Source organism: Herpailurus yagouaroundi, unplaced genomic scaffold (assembly GCF_014898765.1).
Source record: "Herpailurus yagouaroundi ecotype Mexico unplaced genomic scaffold, PumYag 77, whole genome shotgun sequence".
Taxonomy (NCBI): domain Eukaryota; kingdom Metazoa; phylum Chordata; class Mammalia; order Carnivora; family Felidae; genus Herpailurus; species Herpailurus yagouaroundi.
In genome coordinates this window covers 20,792,514-20,808,258 of record NW_024412388.1, presented here as the reverse complement: position 1 = coordinate 20,808,258, position 15,745 = coordinate 20,792,514, and the positions used below count along the sequence as shown (strand labels likewise).

The following is a 15,745-nucleotide window of genomic DNA, read 5'->3' as shown; positions in this document are numbered from 1 at the left end:
TGCTGGAGGAGGTCAAGGAGAACCGTTTCTGGAGAATGCACAATGTGGGGCACAATTCTGGGGGTCCAGGAAGTCCCCCTATCCCAAATCAGCAGAAGTCGAGGGTGAGGCCTGCAGCCCAGAGGGCGGGGAGGCAGCCGAAATCGCAGCCCCCTAAACTTTCCCGCCCCCGGCACTGGTGGGAGGGTCCCGGACGACTAGGGGACTCCTCCGAGGCGCTAGAGGCGTGGGTCCAGGCTTCCTGGGGAAGTCCCCGCCCTCAGCAGGGATGGGCCCCTCTGGGTGCCCCCGGCGGGCCCCCCCGCCCCCCCCCCCCCAGTGGCGGTCTCGGTCCGCGTTCCCCTCGGGATCCGGGAATTGCTGGCAGCCCCGACGGAAATCCTGCTTTTGACCGCGATTGCCCGGAGGGGCTGTCTCCGTAGCAACCAGAGGGTGGAGAGGGAGAGACCAGCGCTTGGCTGCTGTTGGGCGCGTTGCCCACGCAGTCCCCTTTGGTACCCCCTCCGCCCCCGTTTTGGGTCCTCAGTCAGGGGCAGGCTTCTGGACAGAGGAGTAAGGCAATGATGCTAAGTGTTCAGACATTCTGGGGTGAGGATCTGCAGTCGGGGGGAACTGAGCCAGACTGGGCTCTTGATTGCTGTCTGACTTTGGGCCAGTTACAGGGCTTCACTGGGCCTCCTTTTCCTCATTTGAATTATGGGGGGGCGGGGAATGACCTCTGCCCCCACTCAGCCCCCATCCCCCCATCCATCCCAAATCCCCAGAATCAGGTGCAGAAAGCAGTTTTTGCACAGTGTCCTTAGAGGGGTTAGGAGTTATTACTGACCTAGGGGGATGCTTTCCTTCACCTTCTCAAAAGCATGGAGGGGGTACAGAAAGCCTGACAGGGTCTCCGGGAGCAGCACACAAGTGACATCTAGTAAATAAATGTTTATGGATCTGTTGAAGCCCCATACTGGGAAAGTGAGCAGGTTTGAGGTTCGGTCCCCCAACCCCTATGATGCCACGCCCAGTGACCCCTGAGCCTTTAGGCATCCTTCCATCTGTGGGACCGTGGAAAAGCAGGGCTCCGTTCTCACTTTACAGACAGGAAGATGGAGCTTCAGCAGTGAAGGACTGACAGGGCCAGCAGTAGGGATTTGAATCCAGGGCCTCTTGTCCCTGACGTGGTGAAGGAAGTAGCCAGAGCTGAGGCCTCGGTTCCCCCCCTCACTCCTACTAAATGCCCTGCAGCCCTGTGGAGAGGGGAGTGGGTGACTGGGGAATGGTGGAAGATGGTGTGGTGTTCCTGGGCTGCATGGCTGGTTCCTGCTCCCCAGTGGGCCCGAAGCTGTGAGCGAGGTGTCAGGATGTTTGTGAGTATGGTTTGGACTTTGAATGAGCATGAGCCTGTGAGCATATGTGTGGGTGTTAGGGTGTTCTCTACAGCCACCTGGGGCTAATGTGGCAAAGGAAGTGGCCAGACCTTGGGAGGCTGGGTAGGGGGGACCTCAGAGCTGGGGAAAGAGAAGCCAGGACCCCTTGTGCACCAAGCAGACCAGCAGGCCAGCAGACCCCCTAGTTTAAGGGTGTGGGCTGGTTTAAGGTGGAACCAGGAAGGAGGCTTCCTGCCTGGAAGACTCCTATTCCCTCAGCAACCCCTGAACCACCCATGGCTCCCATCTCCCCAAAACCTTGAATCCCTAAAGACCCTTATTTTAGAAGCTGGTGGGTGACTTTTCAGCAATAGATGAGAAACTACCATTACCCACACACATGGAGAAAATTCAGCTGACACATTTAGGATCATGTGGAGTAAGAGCAGTATGACAAAGATAGGCCCCCTCCTCCACATCCACCCCCCACTGCCCCCTCCACCTGGCTCTACCAGGTGATAGAGTCTGACTGAGGTATGTCTCCTTAGGCCCTGGGTGTTCAGAGGTAGGGGGTTGTTAAGGCCTCAAGAAAGGATGGTGTGGGATGGTTAGAGGTTCGATGAGAGCCAAGGCCTCAGTGAAAAAGATGGGGGTTAGTAAGGACCCTGGAGTTCAGTGAGGGGGGGCAGGGCCTTGGCAGGTGAGAGACGGAAGCCTTCAGGAGGGTCAGGTCTTGGTGAGGGGATGGGATTCAGTGGGGCCAAGACTTGTGTCCTGCCCCTGGCTGGCCCAGAGCCCTGAAGAGTAGCCGGAACTCTTGCAGGATGGTGGTTTCCGGCTGCTGCCCAAAGTCCCAGTTCCCTCTTTCTGAAATCCCCCCCCCTCCCCATTTGACTGAACCAGCCCAGCCCTCCCACCTCACCCTGGGAACTTCTCTTTCTTCTCCACCCTTGCCTGCTCCACCTCCCTGGGCCCTGGAGGGGCTTCCTCAAGGGAAAGGAGCGGAAGTGAAAGTTCACTGAGCACCAGCTGTGCGCCTGGTGCTTTCACAGTTGATCCTCAGAAGCAACCCCACGAGGTAGAGATTTATATTCCTATTTTCTAGGCAAAGAAACTACAGCTCAGAGAGGTGAACCAACTTCCCCAATGTCTCGAGCTAGTTGTCAGGCTGTGTAGAATTCAGCTTAAATCTGTTTCCAGGTCCCACTTGGATACTTGGCAGGGGTTGGGGGGGGGGTGGGACGGGTTGGGGGGCCCGGACCTTCTGGGGGGGGGGGGGGGGGGGGGGGGGGGGCGGGGTGGGGGGAACAGGACATCCTGTGTCTACATCAAAGCCCTGACATGGCTTGGAGAAGTGTGGACCTCAAGAGAGGGTGGGTGGGCCCGGGGCTCCTGTGCCCAGGAGTAGGGCTAGGCTGGAGGCAGGCTCCCTGCTGCGTGGCCAGCTGCCATATGGCAGGGGTGGTATGTTCAGTTGGCCAGGGGCTAGAAATATGACGTATACGAGTCAGGGACAGCATGACCTCCTGCACAGGCTCTGAAGAATGCAGCCACGGTGTGAACTCAACTCTGGACCTGAATTAATGGTCCTGGCTTTGAATCCCCTGTGTGGCTGTTTGACCTTGAGCAAGTCACTTCCCCCCCCTACACACTAGAGGGGGATGAACTGATAAATGGTCTCTGGGGGGCCTTCTAGCTTTGCTGCTTGTGGTTTTCAGCCTCACTTGACCACTGCACATTGGTCAAGAGCCACATCTCTTCAAGCCTTCCGAATAACTGCACGGATGCAAAAACTGAGGCTCAGAGGGGCTTATACCATTCATCCAAGGTCCCAGAGCTAATAACACAAAGAACAGGGACGCCTGGCTTGCTCAGTCGATACAGCATGTGACTCTTGATCTGGGGGTTGTGGGTTCAAGCACCATGTTGGGCATAGAGCTTACATTGAAAAAAAAAAAAAACAAAAGAACAGAGTCGGGTAAGGCCACACAGAGGGAGGTGTTGAAGGCAGGAACACCTTGGTCTAGGAATAGACCTCAGCTCTGGTACTGACTCCTGTCGACCAGCTGTTTAAGGGGCATACTCATAAACCGACCCGAGTTCCTGCGGTGGCCAGAATGCTTGTGGCCCCTCTCTCAGCTGCTGGCTCCCTTTCTGGTGTTAGCAGGCAGCCAGTTCAGCTCTGAGAAGAGAAAAGCCTGGGTTCAGATTCTACGGCTGTGAAAATCACGACTGTCCGAGAGAACCTGGGCTTCGCCTCTCAGGGCTGTAGTGAGGACTTAGAACGTGTAGCACAGGGCCTAGCACATTGTAGGTGCTCATTAAGGGACACACATTATTGCTTCTACCAGGGCTACAAAGTAGAACGGTGCCTACAGTGGAATTAGTCAAATTGATTGGGGTTGCATTTTAGTCTCCCTTTACTTACTGTGTAATCTTGAGGAAGTTACTAAACATCTCTGTGACTCAGTTTGCTTATCTGTAAAATGGGGGTAGTAATAAAACCTACTTCCTCAGGTAACCAAATGAGATCATGCATGGGAATTGCTTGGCACAATGCCAGGCGCTGAGTAAGTGTTTAACCAATTGGACATTTTAAAGCATAATCATTATTAGCCAGACTTCGAGGAAGTCAAATACCCTTGGCTTTGCACCAGTTAGGATCTGCGGGAGAGTCCTAGGGGCTGTCCGTATGCAGATACCCAAGCACGGAGGACCCAACCTGCTTCCTCTGCCTCTTTCCCTCTGCCTTGGAATCTTTCGTTCTCGGTCTTTCTCTTCATTCCTACCTTTCGCTTTTTCTGTCTCTGGCTCTCTGTTATCTTTCTATTTCTCATTTCTATCTCTCTTTGTCTCTTTCTTTTTCTTTCTTGCTGTCAGCCAGCTGCTGGAGCCAGCTAGGATTGGCTCTGGGGAGCTGACTGTGTGAGTCTCATCCCAGCCCAGTGTTCAGGAAGTCACCTCGGCTACTCGAAATCAGCCATGGTGGGAATATTTATACCATGGGAATCAGAAAATGCTACAAATCAGGACCTTTTTCTTTTTTCTTTTGAGAGTCAGTGTACCAGCACACTGCACTGTTTCTCTCTGTGCCTCTCTTTCTCTTTGTCTCTCTGTATCTCTCAGTCTCTGTCTCTGCCTTCTCTTTCTTGGTTTCCCCCATTTCTTTCTTTCCTCTGACAAAGCTTCCTGAGTGAGGGCACATCCAGTGTGGCCCCCTCAATGCCTTGGGCCATGCAGATGCCAAGCCCTTGCCCCGCCCCCTCACCTCACTTCCCCCAAACCCCTTGGCAAACTGGTGCCCAGAGAGCCATGCCTGGCCCTGGGCTTCAGTCCCCATCGGGGAGTTCCAAGTCCTGAGAGCTGTTCCCCATTGCTTGCACCCTTCACTGTCACGTCTTCCTCAGCCCACACAGCCCTCTGCCTCTTTCTAGAGGCTGACGGTTCCTAAACCACCCCTCCCACCCCATTCCAGTCATGCAGAATTTGGGGCTCCCATTAGGCTGATTTAAAAATGTTGTGGTAGGGGGTACCTGGGTGGCTCAGTCGGTGAAGCATCCAACTTCGGCTCAGGTCATGATCTCAATGTTCGCGAGTTCGAGCCCCACGTCGGGCTCTGTGCTGACAGCTCCGAGCCTGGAGCCTGCTTCCGATTCTGTGTCTCCCTCTCTCTCTGCCCCTACCCTGCTCACGCTCTGTCTCTCTCTCTCTCTCTCTGTGTCTCAAAAATAAACATTAAAAATCTTTTTAAGTTTTCAAAAATAAAATAAAATAAAATAAAAATGTTGCGGTAGGGCGCCTGGCTGCCTCAGTCAGTGGAGCATGTGACTCTTGATTCCGGGGCTGTAAGTTTGAGCCCCCCATTGGGTGTAGAGCCTCCTTAAAAAAAAAAAAAGAATTAAACAAAATAAAAATAAAAATGTTGTGGTAATATTTATCTGGGCATTGTCCGAAGTGGCAACCTTGTATCTATGTGGGGACCCAAGAGGTTGTGCGAATTTGTGTCTCTTACAGAGAGGCGCTCTGTGTGGGTCTGTGACTGGGGAGAGGGGTCTGCAGATCTGTGTCCCTCTGGGGGCTCCGTGCATCTGTGCGTGCTTGCACGATTGGCTGTAATTATCCGTGTCTGTGACCAGGCAACAGAGAGAGGTGGTTCAGATGCTGGAGCCCAATGTCAGGATTCATCCTGTTGTGTGACCTTGGGCCCAAACTCTCTGTGCATCGGTTGCCTTATCGATATTAGCAGTGCCTCGTGGTGGTGTTATGAGAATAAAACGTGGGGATATACGTAAAGTGTTTAACGCGGTGGCTGGCGCATAGTGAGGGCTGTAAACTCTGGGTACGCCGTTCTTGTGGAGAGGCTGTGTGTATGGCTGTGTGCATGTGCGTAGATGGGTGAGGGCCGGAGGTGTGTGTACATGGGGAGGTGGGTATCCTTGAAGAGGTATGTGTGGAGAAGAGCTCAGAGTCTCTGTGAGGTGCTGTGTGTAGGCGAGGTAATGTGCGCGTCCAAGAATGTGTCAGGAGGGCTGTGTGAATCTGGGCGTAGGCCCCGTGTGCCATTTGAGACGTGTGTGTGTCTTCCTGTGAGAAGACCTCCATTCTCACCCTGCAACCTTTGTCTTCATCTTGTCCCCATCTGTCCCCTCAGTGCCTGAAATCCTTTCCCTCCCTGGGCCCTGGGTGGCCTCACCCTCTACCTATATTCTCTCCCCGGCCCTGAGCAGCCTTCAGTGTCCTGGAGCCGTTCAGACACAGTGGTTGCGCCCCAGGGGAGGGGTCCCGAGGTGAAGATCCGCAGCAATGGCTTAGTGAGCATGGGCTATTTTAGGGCTCTTACCACAGCCCGCCTTCGCAGTTCACCAGATGGGTGTCCCTCCCCTACACACACAGGAGAACAGTTACGGTGAAGAGTGAGAGGTGCTGGTAGGTCTAGAGTGGGGGTCGGGGCACTGATGTGACAGAGCCATCGGCTAGGCAGCTGGATCTGGTGGAGCCAGGAAGCCTTCCTGGAAGAGGTGAGTGTGCTCAGTAGGAGGGGCAGGATCCAGAGAGAAGAGGAGGAGGCTATCCATAAGGGAACTGGACTTAGGGGTCAAGAAAGGCAAGACGAGGGCACCCGTCACGAAGGTCCTCAGCCCCTCTGGGAGAAATCAGGGTTCACTGGGTTGGCCCCACCCTACAACTGTCCATTCCTCTCACATCTTAGGAAACCGAGCCCTCTCCCCAGCAGTTCCTCTCTAAGTGTTGCAATGGCAGAGTTTCTTTCTGGCGGGGCGTGGGGAGCCCTTGCTCAATGATCTGCCTGCCCTGTTGCTCAGAGGACATAGCTACCGGGAAAGCCTTGGCTTGTTTAGGGGCTCCCCAAGGGATCCTGGTGGCCCTGGCTTCTGACTGGGCCTTTTTTGACGTGGGGGTAGGAACCAGCTCTGGAGGTAGGTGTCCCCCTTCAGTCTGCCACCAGACGTAACCCTGGGGCTGCTGGGGGTTTACGGAGCCCGGGGTGGGCGCGGGGGCATCGTGCAGAGGAAGGGCCAGGGACCGGGGGCCTATGAGTGAGAGAGCACCGCTCGGTAGAAATCCAATGAGAGGGACCAGTCTAGCGCAAAAACATGAGCATCTGACTCCAAGTCTGTCAACCCGAGAGGCAGCCTGTGTGCCTTTGTGCGTGTGCGCGCGCGCGTGTGTGTGTCCACGCGCGAGAGCTTGGGCTCGTGTGAGAGCTGGTTCGTGTGAGTGTGTTGGTGTTGGCGGGCACGCCCATGCAAGTGTGGGCGGTGGGTGTTGGTGTGTGACTCTGTGCCGGGGCGTGTTACTGTCCGTGTTGGTGAGCCGGTGTGTCAGGTGGATGTGAGTGTGAGAGAGTTGGTGTGGGTGACGTGTCCTGCGTGAGGGTGGATGTGTCAAGTCATGCCGGGACAGAGCCCAGGCCTGGCTTCCCGAAGAGGGCAAATCGGGCAGCCGGCTTCCAAGAACCTTGGCCGAGCCTCCGTCTTCCACGTCCTTCTCTCTCGCCCTCAGGTCTCTGGCCCCTCCCGAGGACCATGCCGCAGCCCCACTGACCCAGGAGTAGGGGCCTGAGGGGTGAGTGGGGAGAGCGGGGACTGAGGGCTTTCAGGGTCAGGAAAAGGGGTGGGGTGGCCTTCCCGAGCCCCACAACCCATCACAGCCCCCTCCTCCTACGTGGGCCCTGTTGCTAGGTAACAGATGGGGGAACCATAAAGAGGCAGCCTGAGAGGCCAGAGGCTGGACCCACAACAGGAAATGGCCTTGATCCCCCTCCGCAGGGAATCTCCAGGTGCAGACACACAGAGCCCTCACACACGCTCACATGCAAATACGCCTCGATACGTAGACATGCACATACGCAGAGGGAGACACACATATACACCCAGAGACATCCAGACGTACTTACACACACACACACGGACACACACACACACACACACAGACAGGCATATATGCTCCCGCACAGGGCTCTACACCTGGTCATGACACACAGACACGGAAGCACTTACTCACACAGACCACCTGCATGCACGGAGAGATACACACACACACACACACGCACACACTTGCACAGAAGCATGTACATACGTGTGCAACTGATGAGACATGAACACACCCGGAGCCATCACATGCACAGACACGCGCCCACACTCATACCCGCACAGACACACAAACACTCATAAGAGGCTGCACAAACACATATAGACACACACCCACAAATGTGTGTAGTCACAAATACTTAGAGACGCACAAAAGACGCACATGCACCAGCACTCTGAAGAGTGTCACAAAACCACAACACGTTGATGGAACAGGAGGCAAAAATATATGAATCAACCCAGCAGCGTCCCAAAGCAGCACACTGAGGGTATACATTCTCTCTCCGAACAAAGCAGCGGGGAGATAGACCCAAAGGTAGCCCTGCCCCACCTTCACCCCTCACTAGGTGGGGACCCGGAGAGGGGAAACGGCATGCCTGCGTGAGTGTGCGTGTGCACGGGTGCACGCGTGTGTGCATAGGGCAGCACGTCCGGCAGGGGCCCCAGAGTGAGGCATGCCCCATTCTGTAGCAGGGCACCTGGAATGGGCTGTGTGTTCTGCAAGAAGTTGGAGCCGGGGACCAAGGAGGATGTTGGCCTGCAAGGGGACTTCAGGGGCAGTGGGGCTGTGGACCACTATGGCCCTGACCCTACTCAGGCCCGGCCTGTGTCCTCCTTTGTCCATATCCCCAACTACAACAACTTCCCCACTCAGTCCACCAGCACCCCCTTCCTCGATGGGGGCGTCATCAGGGGCATCTCAGGTGAGTCCAGTGGGTGGGAGGCAGGCACTGCCTGGATCCTGGGAAAACCTGGGGGAAAGGGAGACGTCTTTAGGAGCCTCCAGTGTGACGTGGGAAACACGGCCCGGCTTTCAGAGCACAGTCTGAGAGGGAGAGTGTACAGGCCTACCTTCAGAAACCCAGTTTCAAGGGTAGACATAGCTCTGTTCCCATCTGAGAGAGGGACCCCGATGACGGACCCAAGTGGGAAGTCTTGGCGGGGAAGAGGAGTGGGTGACTTGGGAACTCCCCAGGGCGGGTGGGATGGGCTTGAGGGCATGTGTCCTGAATCCACGTGGAGCCAAGCTGTGAGGCCCAAATCAGAAATCCACTGGACTCCAAAGGCCTTTGGAACCAGTCACTGCAGCAGTAGGGAGGCATAGAGCCTGTGTGAGGAACAGGATTCTGGGGGTGCAGTCACCTTGGAGTCCCCTGTCCCATGCCCTACTCTGCTGAGTAGCCCTGACTCTGCAGGGGCTGGGGTGACCCTGTTCACCGCTCTGTATGACTATGAGGCCCGGACAGAGGATGACCTCACCTTCACCAAGGGTGAGAAGTTCCACATCCTGAATAACACGTAAGTAACCAGGTCCCCCAGCTCAGGACATGGCCTGGGCTGGGAACACGACCCAGATAAGAATCCTACCTGGTCCCTCAGAAAACTCCAGCCTAGTTGGGGACACAGATACATGACAATAACAACTCTGAGTAATTGCTGCTATGTAGGGGGAGCATGGGAACATAGGGGCACAGAAAGAACACTGTATGCGGTCTCCAGGATAGTAGTGATCAGGGCAGGCTTCCTGGAGGAGGTGATTGCTAAGGTGAGACTAGAAAAAATGAATAGATGTTGAGGGAAGAGGTGAGAAAAGAGGAAGAGAGAGTGAGAGAGAATGAGAATCCGTGATGACTTCTGGAAACCACCATGTGGTTCAGTCTAGGTGGATTATAAAGTACGAGGTGTAGAATGGAGAGAGCAGAAGCTAGAGAAGTGGGTGGAAACAGATTCTGCAGTGCTTTTTAAGCCATGTTGAAGAATCTGGATTTTATCCAGAAGGAAATATGCAGTCATTGGGGGTGGTTGAGGATTTTTCAGTGGGTAAGTGACCGAATTAGCTGTCCACTGCCTACCCAAACCCCAGCCCAGCTGAGGAGCCAGAGGAGAATGCCAGGAGTCCTACGTGTCCCCAGACATGTTGCTTCTGTAGGGAGAAGTCTCTGGGGCAGCTGCAGTGGCTGAGGGCAGAGCAGACAAAAGCCCTGGGGTGTGTGTGTGTCCACAGTGAGGGGCTGGCAGGGCTAGTCTCCACCTGATCTTTTGCACGGCCCTGCCTGGCCCCAGGGTGCTCCAGGGGGCCGGGTTGCCACTGACAGCCTGTGTCCTGTGCCTGCAGTGAGGGTGACTGGTGGGAAGCTCGGTCTCTCAGCTCTGGACAAACTGGCTACATTCCCAGCAACTACGTGGCCCCTGTGGACTCCATCCAGGCTGAAGAGTGAGTAGGGTGTGTGGGGGGGTGGCTATCCCTATGGACAGGACAGGACCCTGGAGTCCAAGGCCACCTCTGAGTCACAGCCCCACTCTGAGCCTATCTTCTTATTTACAATTCTGTGAGGTCATTTTGTGAATAAGAGAACAGTGATGATAATGACAGTAAACAATATTTATGTAGCACGTACCATGTTCTGGGCCCTCGTCAAAGTGCTTTCTGTCTATTAACAGAGTTAGGAACTAATCTTATCCTGTTTTATGAATGAGGCAACTGAGGCACAGAGAAATCAAATATCCTGCCCAAGTTTACATGGCTAGTAAGTAGGTGGAGTTGGTATTTGAACCCAGATAGTCTGACTGCATTTGCTAAGCATTCTCCATATTGACTTTCCATGATAACAACAGGACACACGCTTTAAAAAATTGTAAAACGCTGAACAATTGCAAGGGGACACTACTTAGAATTAATTCTGTTAAGGAGGCAGGGGAGTATCATTCATGGTGTCCCATTATAACCCGAGATGTGATGACAGGTGCTTTACCGACCTTGAGGCATTTAATTCTCACAAGTACACATTTGATATTATTATTGTCCCCATTTTACAGATGAGAAAACTGAGGCTCGTAAAAACTTTTTATCTATGTGCACCTATATATACATATATGGGAAAAGAAAAGATTGGAGAGACCAGGACTTGGTGACTAATTTGACATTGGGTGATGGGGAGTGGGAAGAATCAAGGATGGCCCAAAGTCTTCTTGAGGAACCGAGTGGGTGAGGGTGCCATTTGCTGAAGTGGGGAACGTGGGAGCGGGTATAGGTACCTGGGTTCTGGGGGTGGGGGACTCGTTGGGGTGAGATTCGTAGAGAGGAACAGCCAGGTGGAGGACCCTGCCAGGAATTGGATTAGGCTGTGCTTTGTAGGAGAGCGGCCCCACCCAGGCCAAGCCAGGCTGCTGAATTAGGCCAGAGGAAGAGGTATCTTTTCCTAGTTGGCATTAAGGCTCTTCGTTTGCTGTGGCCCTTGCAGAGGCACAGCCGGGCCGGGGTGGAAATCTGGGGCTCTTCAGGATGGAGGTGACAATTAAAGCTGCACAGGAGGGTGAAGGAAGAGACGGAGAGTGGGAAAGAGGTTGGCCCTGGGACCCAACTTTGGAGAAAGCTGCCTTAAAGGAGAAGTTGCTGTTGGAAAACCAGGCCAAGCCAAGTCAGAACAGCCAAGAGGGCGGAGGAAAGATTGCAGGAAACAAGAAAGGGAGTGTCAGAGGCTGCCACTGGGTTTGGCAATGGGGGTGACCTTGGTGAGGGATCTCTCTGTGTGAAGAGGGGGGCGAAGGCCAGACAGCAGGGCCTGGTAGGGAGTAGGAGGTGAGGAAGCAGAGACCCAAGTGTGAAGTGCTTTATCAAGTGAAGGGGAGGTGAGAGATATAACAGAATGTTGATGGCAAGTTAGGGCTTAGAACAGTTTTGGGGGGAAGGAAGAAACATGGGCATATGTAGAGGTTGGTGGGATGGAGAGGCTTCACGTGGGGGCTGGCTGGTAGGGGAGAGATGTCTCTGAGCAGAGGGGAGTAGATGGGGCCCAGAGCTCGGGGAGGAGTGAGGCCTTCATCTGGGCGAAGTGGTAGGAGTCATGGAGGACAGAACGGGTGATGATGCAGAAGGTAGGAGGTTTGGGGGGTTCATGCTTGTGTCCACACCCTCAAAGCAGTGTCACGAAGCTCTGAGCTCACTCACTACGGTGTCATGGTTAAGAGCAGTGCTGTGGTTAAGAGTGCAGGCTCTTGAGCAGACAGCTTGGGTTCCTATTGTGGCAACACAGCTGAAGAGCGTGTGGCCTTGGGTGAGTTGCTTAACCACTAGGTATCTCAATTTCCTCATCTGTCTAATGGGGGTGGGGGGGGTGTATGTAACAAAAGTACCTACCTCATAATGTTATAAGAATTAAATGGGGGGGCCTGGGTGGCTCAGTCAGTTAAGCGTCCAGCTCTTGGTTTCGGATCAGGTCATGATCTCATAGTTTGTGGGTTCAAGTCCCACGTCAGGCCCTGTGCTGACAGCTGAGAGCCTGGAGCCTGCTTCGGATTCAGTGTCTCCCTCTCTCTCTGCCCCTCCCCTGCTCACACTCTGTCTCTCTCACTCTCTCTCAAAAATAAAATAAACATTTTTTAAAAACTGCAGTTTGGGGTGCGTCCGGGTGGCTCAGCCAGTTAAGCTTCCAGCTCTTGACTTCATGATCTCAAGGTTCATGGGTTCAAGTCCTATGTCAGGTTCTGCACTGACAGCGCAGAACCTGCTTGGGATTCTGTCTCCTCTCTCTGCCCCTCCCCCACTTGTGTGCTCTGTTTATTTTTTTCTCTCTCAAAATAAATAAAGTTTAAAATGTTCTTTCAAATTGTTTATTTTTTTTTTAATTTTTTTTCAACGTTTATTTATTTATTTTTGGGACAGAGAGAGACAGAGCATGAACGGGGGAGGGGCAGAGAGAGAGGGAGACACAGAATCGGAAACAGGCTCCAGGCTCCGAGCCATCAGCCCAGAGCCTGACGCGGGGCTCGAACTCACGGACCGCGAGATCGTGACCTGGCTGAAGTCGGACGCTTAACCGACTGCGCCACCCAGGTGCCCCTCAAATTGTTTATTTTTGACACAGAGAGACGGGGAGAGAGAGAGGAGGGGGAAGGGGGGCGCGGACAGAGGATGCGAAGCAGGCTCTAAACTGACAGGAGCAAGCCCAATGTAGGGCCTGAACTCATGAACTGTGAGATCATGACTTGAGCTGAAGTCAGACACTCAACTGACTGAGCCACCCAGGTGTCCCTGCCAATTTTTTTTTTTTTTTTAAGCTATCATTTGGTCCCAGGAAAAATATCCAAGAGAGAGCAGGAATGCTTGGGCCTGAGGTTGAAGTTGAGACTTAGAAGAACATCCAAATTTAAAATTTTTTTTTTTTTTACATTTTTATTTATTTTTGATAGGCAGAGAGAGACAGAGCACAAGTGGGGGAGGGGCAGAGAGAGAGAGGGAGACACAGAATCGGAAGCAGGCTCCAGGCTCCGAGCTGTCAGCACAGAGCCCGGTGCGGGGCTCGAACTCACAAACCATGAGATCATGACCTGAGCCGAAGTCAACGCTTAACCGACCGAGCCACCCAGGTGCCCCAAGAATATCCAAATTTAAGAATGTGGAGGAAAAGCAGCAGTCAGAGCCAGACAGGAGCAGTCAGAAAGAGGGGAAGGAGGAAAGGGTTTGGGGGTAGGGAGGAGTGTGGGAAGAAGGATCTGAGAGATGGCCTGGGTAGTGAGAAAAGAACTAGGCTGGGCAGGTAGACTTATCAGCCAGTCCTATGGGCAGATCACTTCCTCTCTCTGAGCCTCAAGTTCCTCATCTGCAAAATGAGCCCCTAGAGGATCAGTAGTGAGATACATTAAGGGACTGGTGGCACCCTGATGAGGTCACGGACGACTGGGGTCCTCGCGATTTTAATTGAAGAGAAACCCAGAGAATGAGGAGAAGCCTAACCTTTATTGGGCACTCCTGTGAGCCAAGAATTCTACATTCCTGTCTCCATGCTCCTCATGACCAGGCTGCAAAGCAGGTGTATGAGCCCCGTTTCATGGGTGAGGAGCTGGAATCTTGGCTCCTGAGGTGGCTTTTCCCCACAGGAGGCCGAGTTGGGGGTTGAACTGGGTGGATCTGCCTCTTTCTGGCCCTTCCCAACAGGTGGTACTTTGGAAAGATCGGGAGGAAGGATGCGGAGAGGCAGCTGCTCTCCCCGGGGAACGCCCGGGGGGCCTTCCTCGTTCGTGAGAGTGAGACTACCAAAGGTAGGGTCCTGGGAAGGGGCAACTGGGAAGCCGGGCTATTATGGTGGGGCTAGGAGAAGTGGCGAGAGGCTTGGGTCAAGGCCCAGGGCCCAGACTGGGACAGGGAGGGGGGGGCAGAGATAAGACTGGGACAGGGTTCAAGGGATGTGGCCATCCACATTCCCAGTCCTCAGGCATTTGAGCCTCTCAGGCTCCTGGATCAGGAGTGGGGAGGAGAGCAGGCTTGAAGGTGACCCTTTCCCACAGGTGCCTACTCCCTGTCCATCCGAGATTGGGACGAGGCCAGAGGCGACCATGTGAAGCATTACAAAATCCGCAAGCTGGACACGGGTGGCTATTACATCACCACACGGGCCCAGTTCAACTCAGTGCAGGAGCTGGTGCAGCACTACGTTGGTGAGGCTGGCGCTCAGGGCTGGTGTGTGCTTCGGATCCCTGAACCAACCCGCTGAGAATTAGGCCCAGAGAAGGAAAGGGGCTCCCAAAGCAGTAGTGCCTGGGGTAGAATTGGAACCCCAGTTTCTGGGTTTCCAGCCCAGGATCCTACTCTGTAGGATTCCAGAGGAAACAGGGGTGAGGCTGTCCACATCCAAAGGGTGCCCCCTAATGTCCAAGCTGGGTAGGAGACTGAACAGGCCTGACTTGCAGGATGGGCTGATGGGTTGAGAAGAAGCTGGGAATCAATGCTCAGGTTTCTGCTTTGGTTGATTAGGCCAAAGATGAGGTCCATGGAAGGGTGAAGGCCTCATGTCCACATCTTTGTCTGGAATCCCTGACTCCATTTCTACCTGTTAGAATCCCACCTTAACCTTGGAGGCCCAGCTGGAGGCCACCTCCTATGGGAAGGACACCCCCACCCCCACCGCATCCCTGCAGGGATCATCTCTCCCTCTTGGTGCCACCTCCTTCCTTGAACAGGAACGTGTTCACCTACTCAGTGGGTCAGGTTGTCTTCTGCCCCAGCCTGTGACCTCACCTGTGGCCTAGTTCCTTTCCACTGATCTCAGAGGGGGTTGGGGGGAGCCTGGGATGGGATGAGGAATGTGCTGTGCGGGGCATCCTGGCCTGCCTGTGACCTTCAACACCCCCCACCCCACTCCTCAGAGGTGAACGATGGGCTATGCCACCTGCTCACAGCGGCCTGCACCACCATGAAGCCGCAGACAATGGGCCTGGCCAAGGACGCCTGGGAGATCAGCCGCAGCTCCATCACGCTCCAGCGCCGGCTAGGCACCGGCTGCTTCGGAGACGTGTGGCTGGGTACGCAGGTCCCGAGGTCCCGGGGGCTGGGCGAGGGCTTGGGATGTCGGCGAGCCGGTGCTGACGAACCGCGGCCACCTGGCAGGCATGTGGAATGGCAGCACGAAGGTGGCGGTGAAGACGCTGAAGCCGGGAACCATGTCCCCGAAGGCCTTCCTGGAGGAGGCGCAGATCATGAAGCTGCTGCGGCACGACAAGCTGGTGCAGCTGTACGCCGTGGTGTCGGAGGAGCCCATCTACATAGTGACAGAGTTCATGTGCCACGGTGAGGGGCAGGGTCAGGAGGCGGAGTCTGGGAGGGCGGGATTTGGGAGGAAGTTCAAATAGGGATCTCTAGGGGAGGGTCCTGAGTGGCGATCTGTGACGCGACGGGACAGGGGACTCGGTAGAGTCAGAGAGCGAGGCCGGGATGGGTGAAACCCCGTGAGTGCTGGTAGTGGGGCGGGGCCAAGGTAGACTGGCCGGGGCTGAGGCTAGGTCTGG

General features: G+C 54.6%; 1 protein-coding gene across 7 annotated transcripts in view; it reads left to right on the top strand.

The window, feature by feature from the left end:
• Positions 1-15,745, top strand: part of FGR (FGR proto-oncogene, Src family tyrosine kinase) — a 19,979-nt gene that overhangs the window by 967 nt on the left and 3,267 nt on the right. For 2 of the 7 annotated variants that reach the window (XM_040466458.1, XM_040466446.1), the window contains exons 2-9: positions 7,377-7,439; positions 8,435-8,667; positions 9,160-9,262; positions 10,080-10,178; positions 13,899-14,002; positions 14,249-14,398; positions 15,107-15,262; positions 15,348-15,527. In XM_040466458.1, the coding sequence (XP_040322392.1) occupies positions 8,448-8,667; positions 9,160-9,262; positions 10,080-10,178; positions 13,899-14,002; positions 14,249-14,398; positions 15,107-15,262; positions 15,348-15,527 (1,012 nt within the window). In that variant the 5' untranslated portion in view covers positions 7,377-7,439; positions 8,435-8,447. Of the gene's footprint in view, positions 1-6,350; positions 6,374-6,675; positions 6,791-7,376; positions 7,440-8,434; positions 8,668-9,159; positions 9,263-10,079; positions 10,179-13,898; positions 14,003-14,248; positions 14,399-15,106; positions 15,263-15,347; positions 15,528-15,745 lie in introns of those variants that run through there. The other 5 variants (XM_040466453.1, XM_040466471.1, XM_040466467.1 and 2 more) reach the window with 5 other exon arrangements.